General features: G+C 33.6%; 1 protein-coding gene and 1 long non-coding RNA gene across 2 annotated transcripts; one reads left to right on the top strand and one right to left on the bottom strand.

Annotated features, from left to right (window-relative positions):
- Nucleotides 1-4,039: 4,039 nt before the first annotated feature.
- LOC123659200 lies at nt 4,040-6,636 on the top strand. The gene is made up of 3 exons (XM_045594452.1): nt 4,040-5,012; nt 5,232-6,541; nt 6,631-6,636. The coding sequence occupies exons 1-3, from the start codon at nt 4,040-4,042 to the stop codon at nt 6,634-6,636; spliced, it is 2,289 nt and encodes a 762-aa protein (XP_045450408.1).
- Nucleotides 6,637-6,731: 95 nt separating this feature from the next.
- Nucleotides 6,732-7,082, bottom strand: LOC123658973. The gene is made up of 2 exons (XR_006743948.1): nt 6,861-7,082; nt 6,732-6,780 (listed from the first exon to the last, which is right to left on the bottom strand). It is a non-coding gene; the product is annotated as an uncharacterized LOC123658973 (long non-coding RNA).
- Between the last annotated feature and the right edge of the window lie 13,931 nt (nt 7,083-21,013).

Below are 21,013 nucleotides of genomic sequence, written 5' to 3'. Positions count from 1 at the left end.
GGCGTCATAGCGTTAAATACGATAATAGCTGTGATCTCCTAACTTTGATAACTTAAGGTCTAAAATGTATTTCGATTTATTTGTTTATATTATAAGCAAATAAATATCTACATACATACATATATACATGGTACTGATAATATTTTATTTTAAATTGAATTAAATATGTGTTTGTAAACTGTAAATAAAAATTTAGCAGTTAGTTCAGATTTCAACCAGAGACATACTCTTAAGCCACTCAACTCACTATTAAGCCAAGTTATGTTAACTCATTTAGTTGTCAAACAGCAAAGTCCTTGATAATGAGACAATAATAATAGTCTCAACACAACATACTTTTGGTTTCGGAGCGTTTGGAAACAATTTATATTAATTACTACTAACTAACTTAATTTACATAAAATAAAATGAAAGACATGTAACCGATTTGGAGGTTTTAATATCTCTGCTTAACTACTACAGTCTTGGGCCCAGCGGATGTCAGGGGGGGCCGACCAGACGCTGAGTTTGCGTCTCTTGCTTATTTCTATGAATCTTATACATTGTAACGTATCCTATGTTCTACCTAATCTAGAGCGGATGGACGAGTCGTAATTATAACTCCTCCATCCCTAAGAGGAAAATTATCGGAAGGATCGATTTGAGATTTATTCCGATAATTTGACTTAAATAATAAACATTTTGGCAATTTTAGCCACATTACATAAAATATAAAAAAGAAAAGACTTAAAATTACTAGAACTAATGTTACACATCTTAAATTTTCACTGAAGTTATTGTCTTTCTTATCATTTAAAAACTTTTAATCACTGCACTATGTTTTAACGAAAAGGTCATATATTTCACTTTATCTAAACTTATTCCCTTCATGTTGAGTACACTTGCCCTAGATAGAGTCATATGCATTTTTAATTGGGATCTTCTTAGCGACATTTGATTCTATTAGAGCTCGTTGGTGCATAGGAATTGGTCGCTGGTCGACAATGAACAGCACGTTTTTACAAGCGGTAAGTACTTTATTCTTTTCGCCAAAAGGTAAGGATATTTGGGAATAATGGTTACAGATTTGTTTTGTGGTTCATGAAAAATTGGTAATGAATAGTCTTAAAATAATTATAATGTTGAATTAACAGGGTTATTAAAGTGGACCGTGTTACAATGTCCTCTCGTTCCGATAAAAGCGCAGCTGCATCATCTCTTAGTCTAACTCGTAAGCATTAAAAACGTAAAGATTTTGTTCCTTGTTACCAATATACCGCTCAATCACGTAATGAAATTTTCGTAAATAAAGATTTAACCGTCTTTTATCACCACTATATAGCGTAATTAGATCTATAATTTCTTTTGGTATTAGTGATACGGTTGTGGTTGTCATGATTATAGAGTAATGAAATGATCAGAGGATACAACTGGCTTATATATTAAATACTTTCACTGGAGAAAAAAATCACACATAATAAAAAACACACAAAATAAAATGATAATATAAATCAAATTTAAAAAATTAAACATAAATTGTAACATATAATTTGTAAATTTATAATATAATGTATTGTAAGATCATTTATTAAAATGTAAACCTTTAATATAAATTTAAACTTATCATATTATGTTTAATAATATAACAATTTAATACTTATTATTTAATTAATTGAATTCAATTTACAATTTAATTTTATTAAATTATGTATCATAACACTTCAATATTATAACAATTCATTAATTTAATTTATTTAATTCAATTTTAAATTTTATTTTCTTAAATAAAATATCATAACACTTTAATATTATAACAATTTATTAATTTAATTTATTCAATTCAATTTTAATTTTATTTTCTTAAATAAAATATCATAACACTTTAATATTATAACAATTTATTAATTTAATTTATTTCATTCAATTTCAATTTTATTTTCTTAAATAAAATATCACAACACTAATGTTATAACAATTTATTAATTAATTTTTATTTAATTCAATTCAAAATTTAATTTTATAAAATGATATATGATAACATTAAGGGTGTCGTCACGGACGTTCTAGCACGACTATACGTTCGCTCAATAGTTTTGAAAATAAATAAAGAACGGGCTAATTTCGTAATAAGTTTATTATAAGAAAGTGTTTCGCAGTCAGCGGGAGTTCAGTGATTGTTTGCAAACCTGTACATCTCCAATCTAGTGAGTTTCTTTATCAAAATCAAATAAATTGTTACTGTTGGTTGTTATAAAAAGAAGGTATAAGAGTGCCGGTAAAGCATACCTACAAGTTAAGTTATTAGAATAAATCGCACTAATCAATACAATAGACTACGACATCTAGCGGCGAGTCATCGTATCTGCTGCTTCTGCCATCTGTGTGATTATTCGTGTACTGCGAGGTCTACTAATATTCAGCAAGCCAACACAATGGGTAAATGTGCAGCGTGTGGCAAGTTCCTCTCGTCGACAGGGGCCGCCACCTGTAGTACATGTCCGAGTTTATTCCATAAAGCTTGCATTGGAATCTCTGACGCTACACATGTTATTAAGGATTGGTCCTGCCCAGAGTGCAAGAAAAAAACAAGAAAGGGCGACAACAGCACAACCCCCGTCAGAGCTATTTGCGGTACCGAGGTCACCATGCGTGCCCTCGAACCAAATTCTTCTTCTCCCGCTGACTTTACTACCGACATTCAGGAGATGCGCCGGGAACTCGCCGAGTATATGGCCGAGCTTCGGGAATATCGCAAAGAGATGACGGAGCTCCGAAACGCCCTAACAAATTTTAATGAGCGCGTAGATCGTATCGAACGCAGACTTGAAGCGGTGGAACAGAGGTCAGAATCGCCGGCTAAAGTTACTGAACTGGAAAAGACAGTGGAGCGGCTCAAAAGTGAACTAAATGACAAAGATCAGGAAGCACTGCTGACGGACTTGGAAATAAGCAACATACCGGAGGTAAAAGGTGAAAGTGTCATCCATACCGTCACCGTTTTAGCATCAAAGCTAGGGGTGACGCTAGTGCCAGCTGATATTGTTTTTGCCGAGCGCGTGGGGGTGCTCGAACGCACCTTAGAAGGTGGAGAGATTGCGGAGAGTGGACGAGCGCGTCGCATCGTAGTACGCCTGACGCGCCGACATCTGCGCGACGAGTTTCTCCGTGCGGCCCGGGTGCGTCGCACTCTTACTAGCGTCGACCTGGGCGCTGGCGGATCGCCACGTCGTATATACGTCAACGAGAGGCTGACGCGCATTAATCGCCAACTATACTACAGAGTTCGTGAAGAGTGTCGGAGGCTGCATTGGCGATACTCGTGGACAAAAAAGGGGCGTATTTTTGCGCGACAAAGCGATGGGAAACAGGCCTTCTCTATACGAACGGAAGCGGACATGCTTCGGGTTTTTGGGGCTGCTACTGTTTGCTAGATTGTATGCTTCTCCCATGTATGTTGTATTAATCAATTTAACGCCGTTTATTAGCCATAGTATAAAATCATTAATTAATTATACATTATATCAATATTTCATTGCGTATCTGTCAATTCTGTCTATTAAGCATGGAGTGCCGATCGGATTATATAACACATATTTGCATTTCAATGGTTCTAGCTATATTTATTTACAATGTCACAATAATCGTGTTTTTATCTGCATATTTAAATCACTTATTCACACTATTATTACTTATACACATAGTCAATTCAGTTTAACGCCATCTATTAGCCATAGTATAAAACCATTAATTAATTATACGCTACATCAATATATCATTGCGTGTCTGTCAATATTGTCTACAAAGCATGAAGGGTTGATCGGATTATATAAAACATATTTACATTTCAATAATTTTAGCTATATTTATTTAAAGTTTCTTGGTATTAATACTACAGGTTTATATACTACATATTTATATTTCAGTAATTTTAATTATATTTATTTACAATTTCTTAATAACCGTGTTCTTATCTACATATTTACATCAGTTATGCACACTATTATCACTTATATACATAGACAAATATTATACAAAATTATTACATTAATATTATTGAAAAATGGCGAACAAACTTCTTAGGGTTGGGCTGTTTAATGCAGGCTCCCTTGGCACAAACCACGATAACTTTGTAGCTACAGTAAGCCGGCACTGTGTAGATGTTTTAGCGATTAATGAAACATGGCTAAGAGTAGGCGAGGAAGGACGTGCCCCAAGTGTGGCGGGATATTATCTACGCCATAGACCCAGAGCACAAGAGGTACGCTCGCGGGGTGGTGGTGTAGGTTATTATATTAAACGTGGAATTAATGCGCGTACTTGGGACCATCCTGTAGACCCACTACATAAAGCAGTAGAACAGATGTGGTTGACCTTAACAATTTGTGGGAGAAAAATAGCCTTGGGTACAGCATATCGTCCCCCTTGGTTAGATGTGGATGTTTTTTTAGACGCTCTCACAGACACCATTAATGCAATCCCCGGTCATGACTATTTGGTCTTGGTTGGTGATTTCAACATTAATATGCTTAGTCCTGAAGAAATAAAAACAAATAAGCTGTCAACATTTTTAACATGTCTAGGACTGAGCCAGTTGGTGTCAGCACCAACTCATTTTACTGAAACTTCACAGACTCTGATTGATGTTATTTGTTCAAATCTACCAGCTAAAAATATTATTGTGGAGCATGTGGGGTCACTGTATGGTCATTGTTTTGTGACATGTGAGTTTAATATTAAATCTGAGAAAATAAAACCATATTCTATGACTTATAGACCTATAAAACACATTAATACAGAAAACTTTAACTTAGACTTAGAAGCTATACAATGGAGTCAGATTTCGACACTTGATGATGTTAACGAGATGGTTAACATTTTCAATCACAGTGTCTTGACTCTATTTGATACACATGCACCATTACTCTCCACTGTTATAAAGACTCACTCCTATCCGTGGATCACAGATACCATAAAATTGATGATGAAACTGCGTGATAAAGCCTCTGCAGAATATCATAAAACAAAATCTGATAGTAAAAAAGAATATTATAAATGTTTAAAATCCACAGTAAATAAGGCACTATTTAATGAAAAATCAGCATATTACAAACATAATATTAATAACAAAATTAACAACCCTAAATTATTATGGAAAAATATAAAAACAAGCATTTTACCTAAAAAAAATATAGATCTGCCCCCCCACTTCAACGATCCAAATGTAATAAACAACCACTTCATAAATGTTCCAGGCTTACCTTACACTCTATTTTCCTATATAACTTACTTTGAATTCCATAAATTTAGCGAAGCCACATTTCATTTGAAGACGGTTACAGTAAGCGAAATTATTAATATTATAAAATCATTGAGATCTAAAGCAGAGGGATGTGACTCAATAAATCTGGAGATGCTTTTGCTAACGATGCCGGATACATTGGAAACCATCACTTCTATAGTGAATGCGTCTATTCTAACTTCAACCTATCCAGATGTTTGGAAAACGGCAGTGGTGCGACCGCTCCCTAAAATTTCAAACCCCACAGATCTTAAGGATCTGAGGCCAATAAGTATTTTGCCATGCCTATCGAAGATACTTGAAAAGTCAGTATCGAAGCAAATAACAGTTTACTTAGAAAAAAACCATATGTTACCAGAGGTCCAGTCAGGTTTTAGAAGGGGTCGCAGTACTGTCACAGCACTGCTTGATGTGACTGACAATATTTTACAATCACAGGATCAGGGCATGTGCACTCTCCTCGTATTGCTTGACTTCTCACGGGCTTTCGATTCCTTGAATATAAATCTCCTCCTGTCCAAATTGAGCTATTACGGTTTTGACAGTAATGCCATACAATGGTTTCATAGTTATCTCAGTGAACGCTATCAGTATGTCAAAATAACTAAGCATGATGGTTCCTCGCTCATCTCAGATAGAATGGCAATATCCAAAGGTGTGCCGCAGGGCTCTATTTTGGGACCCATATTATTTTTATTGTACTCAGCAGACATGAAAGATCATATAATGCACTGTAGATATCATTTTTATGCTGATGACACCCAAATATATATCTCTTGCAAACCATCTGATATTGACATTGCAATTGATAGACTAAATGAAGATCTGAATCGGATTGTGCTATGGTCCAAGAGGAATAGCTTAGTTTTAAATCCAAATAAATCCAAATATATGATTTGTGGCACAAAATCTCAAATATTAAGGCTAAAACATACAAATAAAATACTATTAATGGATCAACCTATTGAAAGGGTGTGGGAAGCACGTAACCTTGGCTTACAGATGGACTGTAATCTTAGATTTGAGAATCACATCATTGGACTAGTGAGAGATTGTTTTTACCGCTTAAAAAATCTTTACAATGTGAGAGATCACCTGGGAGTAGATTTACGTATTCGCCTTACTGAGTCACTGATATTGTCCAAGTTGAATTACACAGATATTGTATATGGACCTCGTTTGACCGCCAAAACACAGAGACTTGTACAGAGAATCCAGAATGCCTGTGCTCGCTTCTGCTTCGATATTCCCTTTAGAGAACACGTTACTCCTTACTTAAATGTACACTCAATTTTAAAAATGAAACACCGTCGCAAATTTCACTTAGCTTGTCTTCTTTTCGATCTTTTAAGGCGTAAGGAGCCGTCATATTTGTATGAAAAGCTCATTTGGATGTCAAGCCATAGGACTTGTGAATCGCGACAATGTTCCATACAACTTGTAGTACAAAAGCACAAGACAGCCTCTTTCAGGGGCAGCTTCCGCTATGCTGCCTCCAGGTGCTGGAACAACATACCCCCACCAATTAGGAATACACAAAGTTTTCTCAAATATAAATTAAAATTGAAAGAATATATTTTACATTGCCAGCAAAGCCAGGAAAATTTTGTGCACGATGTAAGTGTAATTTGATTTTTGTTGTACAGTACATTATTAAGGCTTATTGAATTGTGATTGATCCGATCGGTACTGCATGGCGGACTCGTATGTAAATTGCTTTGTACTGATTGAGATATCTCGAGTCAGTGAGTTGACGCGATTTACAAGATGGCCGTTACGATTGTTTATTTTGGCCGATTACTACGTGTCAATCCCTGTCATTGAACGTTTCGTTTCATGCCTGTAATTATAGGTTATTATTTTATTTATTTATTTTTTATTTTATTTTTTTCTGTACCTTTTTCATTTTGTTTAAAACGTAAAAACGCATATTTAAATACAATTTCAATCTAATCAAGTATTATTGTTTGCTTTGTAAACTAATTGGTGATTTTTAAAACCATATATTTATCCGATTTGTTGAAATTAGTGAGAGTGTATTGGAACATATCAAATGTCACCGTACCCATCCTATGTGAAATGGATTATGGATAACGTATTATTTATTTTACCTAGCAAGCGTTATTTATGTGTATATTCCGATTCTGTATGGTATGTGGTGTTGGTGCGACCGTGTTGTCACCCGACGGCTCAAGCGGAAGATCGGCGCTGACAGCTCTGCCAGCATATGCCGAGCTTGAGACCGGGTTTGCGATATCCTCATTGTATAATTTAATTGTTTAGCTTAATGGATATGTAATATTGATTTATGTGGATGTTGCAAATAAAAGAGTATTATTATTATTATTATTATTATTATTATTAATGTTATAAAAATTTAATAATATTTAATTTATTTAATACAATTCGAACTTTAATATTTAATTTAATGAAATATCTATGTTCCTTACTACTCTATGTTCCTATTCTAAGAAAGATAAGACCGAATAATTTCATACGGAGATATCAATTTCACAACGTTATAATGAGCAAGGTTTGATCTCAAAAATAACAATAACTTAATAACTTATGTGAAAAATACAGGAGGATTACGGGAACAAGGATTGGCGAAAAGATTGACTCACCAAATGACCGCTACTCCCATATTCTGTCTTCTCTGCTTCTCGAGACACAAAAGAATATTTATTTGGTTCGAAGGATCTCTGCTCACGTAGAATATTCGCGTAATTTTTGTAGACGAATTTCGACGTCGAAAAACACGAAAACTACGGAGTCTATAAGAGAATCCTCACCGGCTGCGCCACTTTTGGTTTCGGAGCGTTTGGAAACAATTTATATTAATTACTACTAACTAACTTAATTTACATAAAATAAAATGAAAGACATGTAACCGATTTGGAGGTTTTAATATCTCTGCTTAACTACTACAGTCTTGGGCCCAGCGGATGTCAGGGGGGGCCGACCAGACGCTGAGTTTGCGTCTCTTGCTTATTTCTATGAATCTTATACATTGTAACGTATCCTATGTTCTACCTAATCTAGAGCGGATGGACGAGTCGTAATTATAACTACATATACACATTATGACAATATTTTATACATAAACTCGCTGACTCGGCAAACGATGTCTTGCCTTTGTTGAAAATTTAGAGTTGTATGTATTTTTAATGTTGCATAATAAAATAAATAAATAATAATTTATCTAAAAATTTAAAAAAAATGGAGTGGACTACCCTTAACATTTAGGGGGATGAAAAATAGATGTTGTTCGATTCTCAGATCTCCCAATATGCACACAAAATTTCATGAAAATCGGTCAAGCCGTTTCGGAGGAGTTTAACTACAAACACCGCGATACGAGAATTTTATATATTAGATTAAAATGAAAATTTACGAAAGATATTTCAATAATCGTTTAATGAAGACTACGTTCAACAAATCATTTTACATAACGTTTGGTTTCTTATGTGACATCGAGTAATTTCTATAAAAGGTTCAACGTTACATGTTATAAACATGAACGAAGTGATTCAAATTCATTAAATTACATTAGAATGCAAGAACGAAATTCATTAAAGTATGTAAAAGAAATTCCGAAAACCGTAAAATTTCAATTTTACTACATGTACTCAATGATATTCAATGTTTCTATATTGAGGGTAGACGAAAACGCACGTGTTATAGACTCTATTGTTCAAGAAATAAGACTCAATGTGGATTGTCAACAATCTGAAACTTATCTAAATACAGTTTTAAGGAACTGAGAAATAGAGAACATTTTCAGAAGACAGTTATAAAAATACTCGACATTGTATAGCGTTTATATGGGAAATATTTATGAATTGAATTTAAAACAACGTCGCTGGTATTGTTCGGTTCTATTAATTATTCATTGTATAAAAATATTTTAAGAAAAAATAAGTATTATATAAAACTTTTAAGTTTAATACCTACAACAACTACAGTTTATGGATCGAATAACAATAATGCCAAAATATCGGAGACTTGACATAATCAACGACGGATATGGTAAATAATTAATATCCCATTTTAAGTACGTCTTAATTCCAAGTGTAAAACTCGTGAAACATAATTAATCATTATGAAATTTAGAAAAATATGATTGTGCTCGTTAAGATGTTACAATTACAAGAATCATTATGAAATTTAGAAAAATATGATAATGTTTGTTAAGATATTAAAATTACACTCTTACTCTCTGTAAATTTTATCAAAAAATATTTCAAGACTATTTTTGTGTGTAGGATATATACAAACTAAGTCTACGTCATAACCAATCACGATCACAACAAAACAAATATCTCCAATCCAACCTAACCACAGAACATCTGGTAATCTAAATGATAGAATTAGTCAAATGCTTGCCTAAAATCAACCAAAGTGTAAAACAAAGCAAGCGCCGAGACGCAATTTGTTACAAAGCATAATACCGTACATTTTAATTGGGGCGTAACTCAGTCTCAACTTGCCCTATTCCCCACCCGCTTCCCGTTTATCCCAGTTCTGTAGATCCTGTACGCAAGTTGAAGTGATAAATAGTGTTCCTGGGTTCATACTAAATCACACCTTATGAAAGGAACTGAATTAAGACGTTACGTCGTAACACTTTAGTTTTAACTGCTTAGCGCTGAATTTGTTGAAAGTTTGCATTATTTTGATACTGTGAGGTATTTTGTGTATAAAATTATTTTTACGCTTTTAAGTTTTTCTTATTAGCTATTTTATTATGATACTTATTTGCCAACTATGTATACTGGAAATAAACGAAAATAGATGATAGAAAGAACAGCAATACGTTTGCAATAGATAAGTTAAGAAAACGTCTTTGCAAAGTTAATGTAAAGAAAGACTTTTTTTCAAATAACGCCATCTATTGGATGGCGTCATTTTTTTTATGTCACTAGGTCGGCAAACAAGCGTACGGCTCACCTGATGGTAAGAGATTACCGTAGCTTATAGACGCCAGCAACACCAGAGGCATCGCAAGCGCGTTACCGACCCAATCCCCCCAGGAGCTCTGGTCACCTTACTCACCAACAGGAACACAATACTGCTTGAAAACAGTATTATTTTACTGTGATCTTCTGTAAGATCGAGGTACTACCCCAGTCGGGCTGCTCCATATTTTGAGCAGGAAATTCCTGCTGTGCCCTACCTCACTTAAATTGATCATTTGAAAATGCCGTCATCTATCGGGACCCTATTGATTTCCGATAGATGGCGTTACGAGAAACGTAACGAGGTCATTCGTTAAGTAGATTTTACTCCTTATATTTCTTTCCATACCGGGGCCTTATATGAAAATCAATTCTGAAGGAGTAAACTCCAACAATAAATACATTTGTTTCTCATTAAATTCACACGCTTCACGATTTAAATCTAGATCAGATTGATCGGCGACGTCATTTACTTACGAGACCCTTTTGTTGTTCGCAAATTGTTCGATCGTCGTTTCCGACGTGATTGTTATTTTGCATCTTATTTTTATCTAAACAGATTTTAATTTTATGTTATTAAAATTTCTCGGAGATACGAACTTTATGAGGCGCTCGAATTCTGAGCACGCTTAACGAAATACATATTATGTGATCGTATAAATTGATACTTCGTAACGTTCATGATTTTGTGACGCGAATTAGTACGATGATTTTAATTCATTAGCAAATTAATTAGCGATGTAGCTGAAAACAGGTTCAGATATTAGCAAAAGTAACTGAACGTTATTTTAAGTTACGCAATTCGATACAGTTGCATTCGGTGGTCTGCTGATGTTTATGCTGTGAGAATTTCGCTATAAAAGTAATGTTATGTAGCTTACGACGTATTGCTTTTTGAGAAAAGTATTGACAAACGTAGCTTTAGAGAGAAAAATATGCTATATTTTACTAAATGAAGAAATTAAAAGAATAGTTAACTACACTTCGATATATGTAAACTTATATCTTGTCTTCAAATACGAACCTAAGTAACAGGAAACGTTCATAAAGGACTGCCGAAAATTTCCACCCTCTCGTTCTAAATTAAAGTGAATGAATTTCATATTGTAGCTGTGAGCTCATATTTTATCAAATAAAGTTACATCAAATAATGTTATACGAGTATACTTGTCACTCTTCTATTGCTGAACACAAAATTCTGTCATATAGGTAATATGTCACCTTATTGGACCACTAGAAGATCAAAGAAAAATTCTTGACTTACGTTTCACTCACGCTTAATTGAAAACAGAAATACAAGTGAACAAATCTTATAACATGAAACAGCGGTTGCTGTTTAATACAATATTTGGCTCTGGTGTTTAAATAGTTTTACAGAAATATTTTAGTGATGGAATTAATCATTTTTGAAAACTATACTTACAATGTCAACAGTTCAACTTAACTTTTTAACCTACGTCCAAAAAAGGAGGAGGTTCTCAATTCGTTTGTATTTTTTTGTGTATGTTACATCAGAACTTTTGACTGGGTCGATCGATTTCAATGAATTTTATTTTAATTTATGACTTAAATTAGGTGAAATTTATTCGAACATTTTTTTTCAACATGCTATTAAACTTTTTTATCTATAAAGTAACTAAAACATTTCATTAATCAAGGTATAAGTCAAGTGTAGCAACGATATATTGTGACTTAACAATGGCTTTAATTCTTAAAATTTCCATTACAAGATTAAGCATACGTTGTCTTTACAAGTACACCCTACAAGCATGTAACTGTAATAAAAGTTAGAGTAGAAATTTAGATTACTTCACACATCGTTAAACGTTATAATGTGTCAGTTAGTTCAAACTATCGCATTCCACTGCTGGACGTAAGCCAACTTTGAGCAAGACATCTCGGTCTTCCACAATCTTCATCCAGCCTACACCGACAGCCTTATGTAGATCTTTGATCCAGCGGACCAGAGGGCGTCCCGCATTGCATATTCCAACACGCGGTCCCCATTTCAGGACTCGTCTGCTCTAGCGGCCATCACTCCTACCACGCAATTGACCACCCCTCTGTCACTTTAACTTACTTATTATGCGGACTATGTCGGATACTTTCGTACTCTTACAGAATCTAATTTTTTAATCGTATCTTTGAGCAAGCATTGCCCTTCCTTTGCACGTTGAGTGACTTTAAATTTGTGGACTAGTCTCTTCTTCAGAGCCCCCATCTCGGCACTGTATGTTAAAACAGGCAGGACACATTGCGGGTTCGTCAGAGTGAAGAACCGATGAAGTCTGAAAAATACCGCCCAGCCCAACTGAATCCTCCTATTGGCTTACTTCTCGAATGTTTCGGCAACAGCTTCGAGAATGGTACCATCGACTGATACCGGTCTCTGTATAACACGGTTGTTAAATATAACTTTTGTTTTGTCCAAATTAATACCGAAAATAATAAAATAAATAATATAATATTGTGAAATAATAATAAAAAATAATTAGTATAATATGTCACAGGATTAAACATCTACCTCAGTTTTATCACATACGAAAAAATATATCACTGCATCACATTTCAAAAGTTCAACTCAAAGAATTACTCAAAATATTCAAATGGTCTATGTCGTAAAAATACAGGACACATACCTAAATCTAAACTAGATTTTTTTTTTGGTAAAAGTCTGATTGTTTACTGTTAATTTGTGTTACTGTAGTACCTTTACCACATCACTATACAATTTACCATCTATTTTAAATCAATACAAATCACTACTTTTATAACTTCATTATTGGTGCCAAATATTTAGCGTTGTAAAATGCTTATAATTTTTTACATTCAAAGTGTACACGATTTTCCCTAGGAATGTTTATTCGTCGTTGTTATTGGAAAATCTCGTCGATATCTCAGAATTTATTTTTCGAATACCCTCCGTTTCATATCGAGCTTTTGAACAAACTCAGATGTATGTGTTACGTTCAACTGTGCCATACATTGTAAGTTATGGTTTTTGAATGTCTTTGGATATAAAGTTATCATTATATGACTATTTTATTTCTGTGTCATTTTTATAATCGTGTAATATTCGAGCGCTATTTTTAGTTACCAGGATAGTGTTTACAAGAGTTAACTGTTAAATAATAAAAGATTAATTTAATAATTAGTTTTTGGAAACTTATCACTTAAACGACTACAACTATTTTTTTTCTGCATAATTATTAAGTAGGTATGATGACATTTTTTTTGAACTAAATTGTCATTGAAGTAATGTTACCAGTAAAGTAAGTTCATCTTTGTTATTTTTAGACAAGGTCAAACTTTTGCACCTACTTTTTATTTCATGTTTTGTTTGAATCTTGCTACAACATTAACAATGTTACTGCTTAACAAGAACAAAAAAAAACCTAGCAATTAATATCTTCTAAACAACATTCTTTGATTGAAAAATGTACAAAAAGACAATTTACCTTACATTACGAAAAATTCACCGCGTTAATAAAAAAATATTCTACACACGAGCGAGAGAGTAACGGTGTTGTATTAAAATCAGGAGGCAACGTTAATACGAGGGTCCCTCGAGCATAAATAATTTAGGAGCGATTACACGGTACATTACATTTTGTAGTTTCGCACTTACCGCCTCTGATAATCCCTCATGTAAAATAACAAACCAAAGTTATAAACGAAACTCGACCTTACCCCATTGTAATACAGAGCACGTATTGAGTAAGTTTCTGTGATACCCTTTGATAGGCTTAAGGCGAAACATCTTAGAACAATAAAGTATCCAGGCTGTTAAGATGTACAGGGTACGTCGTAATCAAATTTAGGTAATTATATTTCGGGTACTTACTAAAGATTTATAATGAATAGTAAAACGTAAGAAGCAATTTAAGAGAAACATTAATAAGGGGGTAACCCTTATTGACTGTTTCACTATTATGCCTTTAAAAACTTTTTATAGTCATTCACTAACTTCATAGAGTAAAATTTATTTAAAATTTTTAATATTATGACATGTCAGCATATATTGTTCTCATTAGCCTTGATACGGTCGGTTTAAGTTTATCATCTGTGAGATCGCACTTCGTATTTGAATGTCATTGAAGTGGAAGAAGTTATTTGTAATGTATCTAATCGAATGCGTGACCTCACACATTTGGGTTTTTGGGTCTTCCGTAACAATGGTCTTAATGTTAACCAAAATAGGTGGAGTGTAAGTGGTATATCTAAATTGTCTCTTACAAAATCATTTGCTAGAATGATCTGAGCCTAATTGTCTTTGATTATAATCAGAATCTAATACGATTCGGGTAAGACGTCTTGTTTAGTTGGGTAAGTTTGTAGAAGTTTTTGTCCAGCAAAATGTGTTATCTAAATCTAATACAAGAGAGAAAACACGAGATTGCTTCAGAACTATTTAAAATTTATTAACATTATACGACGTATTATGATTAAAATAAAGTTTCTTTTATCTTTTAACTAGCTTCTGCCCGCGACTTCGTCCGGGTGGAGTAGGACCGATTCTATCATACATGATTTTTGCGAAACTGCAGCACACGCAGCGGAAGCTCTCAAAAGGAAAACCCGATTTTGAAACATTCTTCATTGGTGCTCCGCTTCTATTGTTCTTAGCGTGATAATATATAGCCTTCTTCGATAAATGGTTTAACACTGAAAGAATTTTCAAATCGGATCAGTAGTTCCTGAGATTTTTGAACGCACTAGAGTTCAAAAAAAAAAACAAACAAACAAACTCTTCAGCTTTATAATATTAATATAATTTAATCCTCTTACCATAATTGCCTAACTTGGCTCCTAATACATAATTATCAAATAGATTCGCAAAAAAATATATTAAACTAGAATAAGCTTGACCTGTTTTTAATTTAGACAGAACTTTTAAACCATGATATCCATATAACAATAAATGTTTCATTAGTCACGTCCACTATACCACAAAATCTCTACATATAGGTTAGATTTACTGACGAGGATTTATCTGGACGGACAACGGCCTAGAACCCTACCCAGACGGCTTTACTGGACAGAGCCTTGTCACAAGAGACTAACGTATCTACTATATTAGTTTACAGTCGTGCAAAAGCACACTTTAAATTGTCCTTATTTTGATAATCGTTAAAAACTATTTTGTCTCTTCTTCATAGATTTTTTTTATTAACTGTACATTAAAATAATCCTTTACTCTCCTTTTTCTTATTATCGACATTATTTTTTTTACTTATAGTCGTTTTAATACAAAAATTATTGTTTTGAGTTTCAGTAGTTTGTTTTCTATGTTTTTATTTATCAAAGCATCATATTGTTTTTTTGTAACATATTCGTATTTATTAAAGTAACAAACTCATCAAACCCTGAATGGTATTCTTTATCTCCTAAGCTTGTGATTACGAATGACCAACATAACTTATCAGCTAAATATTTGTCATAAACTAAAAGATATCCACAACTAATACGCTTCAGCCTGTAATATCCCACTACTGGGCATGGGCCTCTTTCCCCGTGTAGGAGAAGGATCAGAGCTTAATCCACCACGCTGCTCCAATGCAGGTTGGCGGATATATTCCCTACTGTGAGTAACGATCGCTATTAGGTGTACATGATAACAACCGGGACCGACAACTTAACGTGCTCTTCGAGGCACGGTGGGGAGACCCACAAGGACTGCACAAACACCCCAAACACCTGTATGGCCAATACAAATGTTTGTCATGTGCGGGGATCGAACCCGCAACCGCCAGCGCAACAGGTACAATCCATGGCTGTAACCGTTGCGCCAACGCAGCCACTGCGTTTATATAAAGGTCGTCAGAATGGTTTTCAATATCGAAATAAATTGAATTTTTAATCCAAATAGAAGTTCTTTGAACTTTACAATATGTACCTATTAACAAAATGTAAATACATTCAAGTAATCCATTAGGCATTACATGTAATGGCAGTGAAATGTTCACTCGAGTTTCTTACCAAGTATACCCTATAACTTAGATTATATCGCTGCTTCTCGTTCGCGCGATATTATCTCTTATTGTAGTTCGAATAAAGAGCAAATTAATGTGTGAGAATATACGTGAAAATTGTGAATTGCGGTTTATTAGATTTTATCGCTTTAGGCGTTTTACGTTTAATTTTGTACTTTAGTATTTTTAGAATTGTTTTGTAAATTAAAATACAAGTTCTCATCGTTTAAATAATTACACAAAATCTTTTGTGGCTTTTGTACCTGATAAAATAATAAATGACTTAATTAGGAAATAAGGCTTGTGTATTCACTATTAAAGTGATGAATTAAAATTAGCCGTGTGTATAGATAGTGTTTTTTTTATGTCACTAGGTCGGCAAACAAGCGTGCGGCTCACCTGATGGTAAGCGATTACCGTAGCTTATAGACACCTGCAACACCAGAAGCATTGCAAGCGCGTTGCCGACCCAATCCCCAATCCCCCCAGGAGCTCTGGTCACCTTACTCACCAACAGGAACACAATACTGCTTGAAAACTGTATTATTTTGCTGTGATCTTCTGTAAGGTCGAGGTACTATCCCAGTCGGGCTGCTCCATATTTTGAGCAGGAAATTCCTGCTGTGCCCTACCTCAGTGGAATTTCAATTTTTATCATTCATTTACAATATTTTGTCAATGGTTACAAAAATCAACAGCAGTAAAAATGTTTCACTGTAAATACAATAAAATTATTGCTACTTAGATAATAATTACATCTTATTACTTTACAAGTAGCCGCCAAGCCGTTAACGAAACTAATTGAGGGTATCAGCTAATTGGTCGTGGAGTGGATTTGATAACGTAATAATAATCGAGAGAAATCCTTCACTGCATAATTATGAAAATTATTCGTTAGGAATTTTGTTTTATTATACAAAAAGTAATAAGCCCATATTAGTCTTTGCTCGTGGTTTAATTTGATTCAAAGAGGTTTGTCAAGGGTTTGAAAAAAAGTAATAAAGAAGCTATTAACATTGTTTCCTGTAATTTAAAATATTAAAATATTATAAGTTTAATTTTGTTTTTGTTTCTTTTACTTTTTGTCTTCAATACTTCCTTTTACGACAAATGTTGAAACGTACCAAATATTTAATTAAATTAAAAAAAAAAAACAGTTCTAGAAATAAAATATGTGAATATAAAAAATTATGTGAATATATTCCATGTATTTCATTATTTTTATAGCTATTTATATATCACTGTAACAAATATGAGTTAAATAAATAAGTATTCATTCTCATTAAAAAGGAGTATAAAAGTAGTATAATATGAATCGATAGTAAAACAAAATATAAAGAAAATATTAGTTCACTAAATCATCTAAATTATTCTGTATTTTATAGAGATTTTTAATAAATACACAACAAGAATTAAATAATTTATATTCAACTGAAGTTATTGTCGATGTCGCTAGTGCACGTCAAGTTGTAACGTTGGGGGAATGCACTGCGAATGTCAGCCGAGAGACGGGAGTTAGACGGTCGGAAACAATTCACCTGAGCTCAACCACAGTTTGTAATTCAGAATTTCAGGACTTCATTTATAACGTATTTTAATGTACTAGTCTTTGTTGTGACTTATTCTCATCTATTTTAGGCTTTGAAAGAGATACGTTGCATTTTGGTGCTTGAATTTACATTATGTGCTATAATATTTTTTGATATTTTTTTTATCGTAATCTATATTTACTAATATTTTAAAGCTGAGGAGTTTGTTTTTAAAAAATTATTTTAGTGTTAGATAGCCCATTTATCTCGGAAGGCTATAGGCTATATATTATCACCCTAAGACCAATAGAAGCGGAGACTAGAAGCGGAGACCACGTGGAGGAAGTCACGGGTAGAAACTAATTAATTATAAAGTAATTTTAAATATAACCACTATTCAATTGGATATTATAAAATGTTTTATAAGACATTGTATTCGGATCGATGGTTCAAGGGATTCATTACGTCAGTACAGTTACGACTCTCAACCTCCCATAAATGTGAATAAGCCTCATCTACTCATCTACGTTGAAGAGAAAGTAATTTAACGCAATACAGTATTGTAATGCGTGTACATTGTACATAATACGTAGATCAAAAAATTACTTTTGTAACTTATAATTTGACAGTACTTTCCTTAAAAACAAAAAATGAGATACTTCATATTGATAAATACTAGCACCTTTTAGTGGGCTAGGCCTAGGTTTCGATCACATAGTATCGATATACCTACAGACTAACACCGCTAAATTATAGGCATTCTTTCCTTTCTCTCTATTTCTCCCACTTCAATGTGTCATTTTTATTAATTCATAAAATATATTTGTGAAATAAAAAATCTATCTTACATATTCAAAAGAACGTAACTAAAATATTGGTAACAAAATTCACAAACTCAGTTAATTTTAATTTTAATCAAACTTACATCCCTATAAATAAGAAATGAAAATTACTGAATTCAAAATCCAATTGAATCATCATCATCATCATCATTACAGCCTATACAGTCCACTGCTGGACATAGGCCTCCACAAGTTTACGCCAAAAATAACGTGAACTCATGTGTTTTGCCCATAGTCACCACGCTGGGCAGGCGGGTTGGTGACCGCAGTACTGGCTTTGTCGCACCGAAGACGCTGCTGCCTGTCTTCGGCCTGTGTATTTTAAAGCCAGCAGTTGGATGGTTATCCCGCCATCGGTCGGCTTCTTAAGTTCCAAGGTGGTTGTGGAACCTTGTTATCCCTTAGTCGCCTCTTACGACACCCACGGGAAGAGAGGGGGTGGCTAAATTCTTTAGTGCCGTAGCCACACAGCACCATCCCAGCATCCAATTGAAACCGATCCGAAATCAAATTCCATAACTTATTAATTTTAACTAAATAGTTTCAGCATTTGACATTTCATATTAAATTATTATGTAACAATGTTTGAATATAAGTCTTTTCAAATTTAAAAAGTATTTTGCGTTTCCACTAGAATGTACCTCATATCACTAAATTATTGATTACATCTCATTAATTGTATATAACAAATATATGATCACATCTTCAACATTTTCGGTATTCGGAAGCGGTAAACCTAACCTCAAGTTCCGTATATCATTCACGGAAAACCGCGTGATGAAGATCATTCCACGGTTAACTTGTTCGAGGCAAAAGGGAAAGTGACGCACGCACGGTTGCGGTATGCCGAGCATCTTAGATGACCCTACAAGGAAGGGTGCGATGGTAAAAAGGTTTTCAACCAAATATCGATCGACATTTTGGTCCAAGGAAAATGTTTATCTTCTAGCGATGGGCACCGGCTTAGCACTTTTCGTGTATAATGTTAATATGAGCTACTGCGAAATTTTGTCTCTTTAGATAATTAGTATGCAGACTATTACAATATCCTTGAACTGCAATTACAATTCTCTCTCAACACAATACAGACAACGATGTCAACACGTGACGATGATGCAAGATTATTATATAAATAAGTGAATATCTATAAACATACAGTTACAGGTGTCTGTTTCTATGGTAACCAATATTATAGGTAACAGCCGACTATTAAAGGTATTTTTTCAGAACTAATGGTGAAGGTCACAGGTAAGGCTGGCAACCCGCCTGCAATACAATAGGTAGTACACGCAGTAACGACTTAGCATATAGGTTGGCATAGTTAGTTAATAAAATTTTAGAGATCGTTACTGTAATTAATGCATTTGCCAGTTATTGCGCCGCTTGTATGACTCAAAGAAAGATGTTTTACTTACTTTATAAGTTTCAGGTAAGGTAGCCCTTCAAAATCCTTTTTAACTTTAAAAAAATAATGCTTTAGTACGATTCGCCAGATATAATTTACAACTTTTAAATCTTTAACGCTATTTTAGTTTTAATAAAGGAAAAGATTAAAAATAGTGTGTCTTTGTACATATGTAAGCAAGTAAGGAGTTATACTTCATTGACTAGCCAACTTCATGCTGCTAACTTCTACGACGAGCTAACTTCAGGGTGTCGGGTTTTTTGTGACGGTGTCGCGCATCGTAAAAAGTTACTCTCATCATTTTTCCCTAACGTACCAAAAGAACCGTATAACTGCAGAAAAATGAATTATTTAACACAAAAGCAAATAAAAATGTTACAAACAAATTTAATTAAGAACATAGTTGATGATTACGGTTTAAAACAATTTAGTAGCGTGTGTCGTCGAAAAATAAAATATTTATTATTTTCGAACGAGAAACCATAAAAGTGTTAATTTGTTAAAAATATGTGCTCCAATATTAATAGTGGTAACAAATAAAATATATTCCGTCACAAATTTAACAAAAAACGTTGAAGTACATGAGTGTAGATTGTGAATATATGCGTTAATTAAACACCGCCGTGTATTTTGTAACAAGGATTGAGTATTTTGAATGTATGAGTACGACCCGCGGCGTTCCGCACAACAACTTTCACGTTTATTAATAAATGAAACAAATAATAAACTGTGAAAATTAATTTAAACAATTAAATTATTTTCTTTAACTAACCGCAGACGGATTTTTAAATTTTTTTTTTATAAACTTACTATAAATGTTTCCAATTTAGATTTATAAAATTCGCACATTGTATTAAAATTAAATTTATAGTATGTATCACTTTATTAATCAATGTAAACATTAGGATAGGTTCAAAAAAATACAAAAAAATATTAATGGTATTATTGAAGTAACACTTTTTTACGCACGCTTGACTTGGAGAGTAAGCTGATGAATGCGTGACCAGAGCATTACGAAAACTGTGATCG

Source organism: Melitaea cinxia, chromosome 13 (genome assembly GCF_905220565.1).
Source record: "Melitaea cinxia chromosome 13, ilMelCinx1.1, whole genome shotgun sequence".
NCBI classification, from domain to species: domain Eukaryota; kingdom Metazoa; phylum Arthropoda; class Insecta; order Lepidoptera; family Nymphalidae; genus Melitaea; species Melitaea cinxia.
This window is presented reverse-complemented; position numbering and strand designations above follow the sequence as displayed.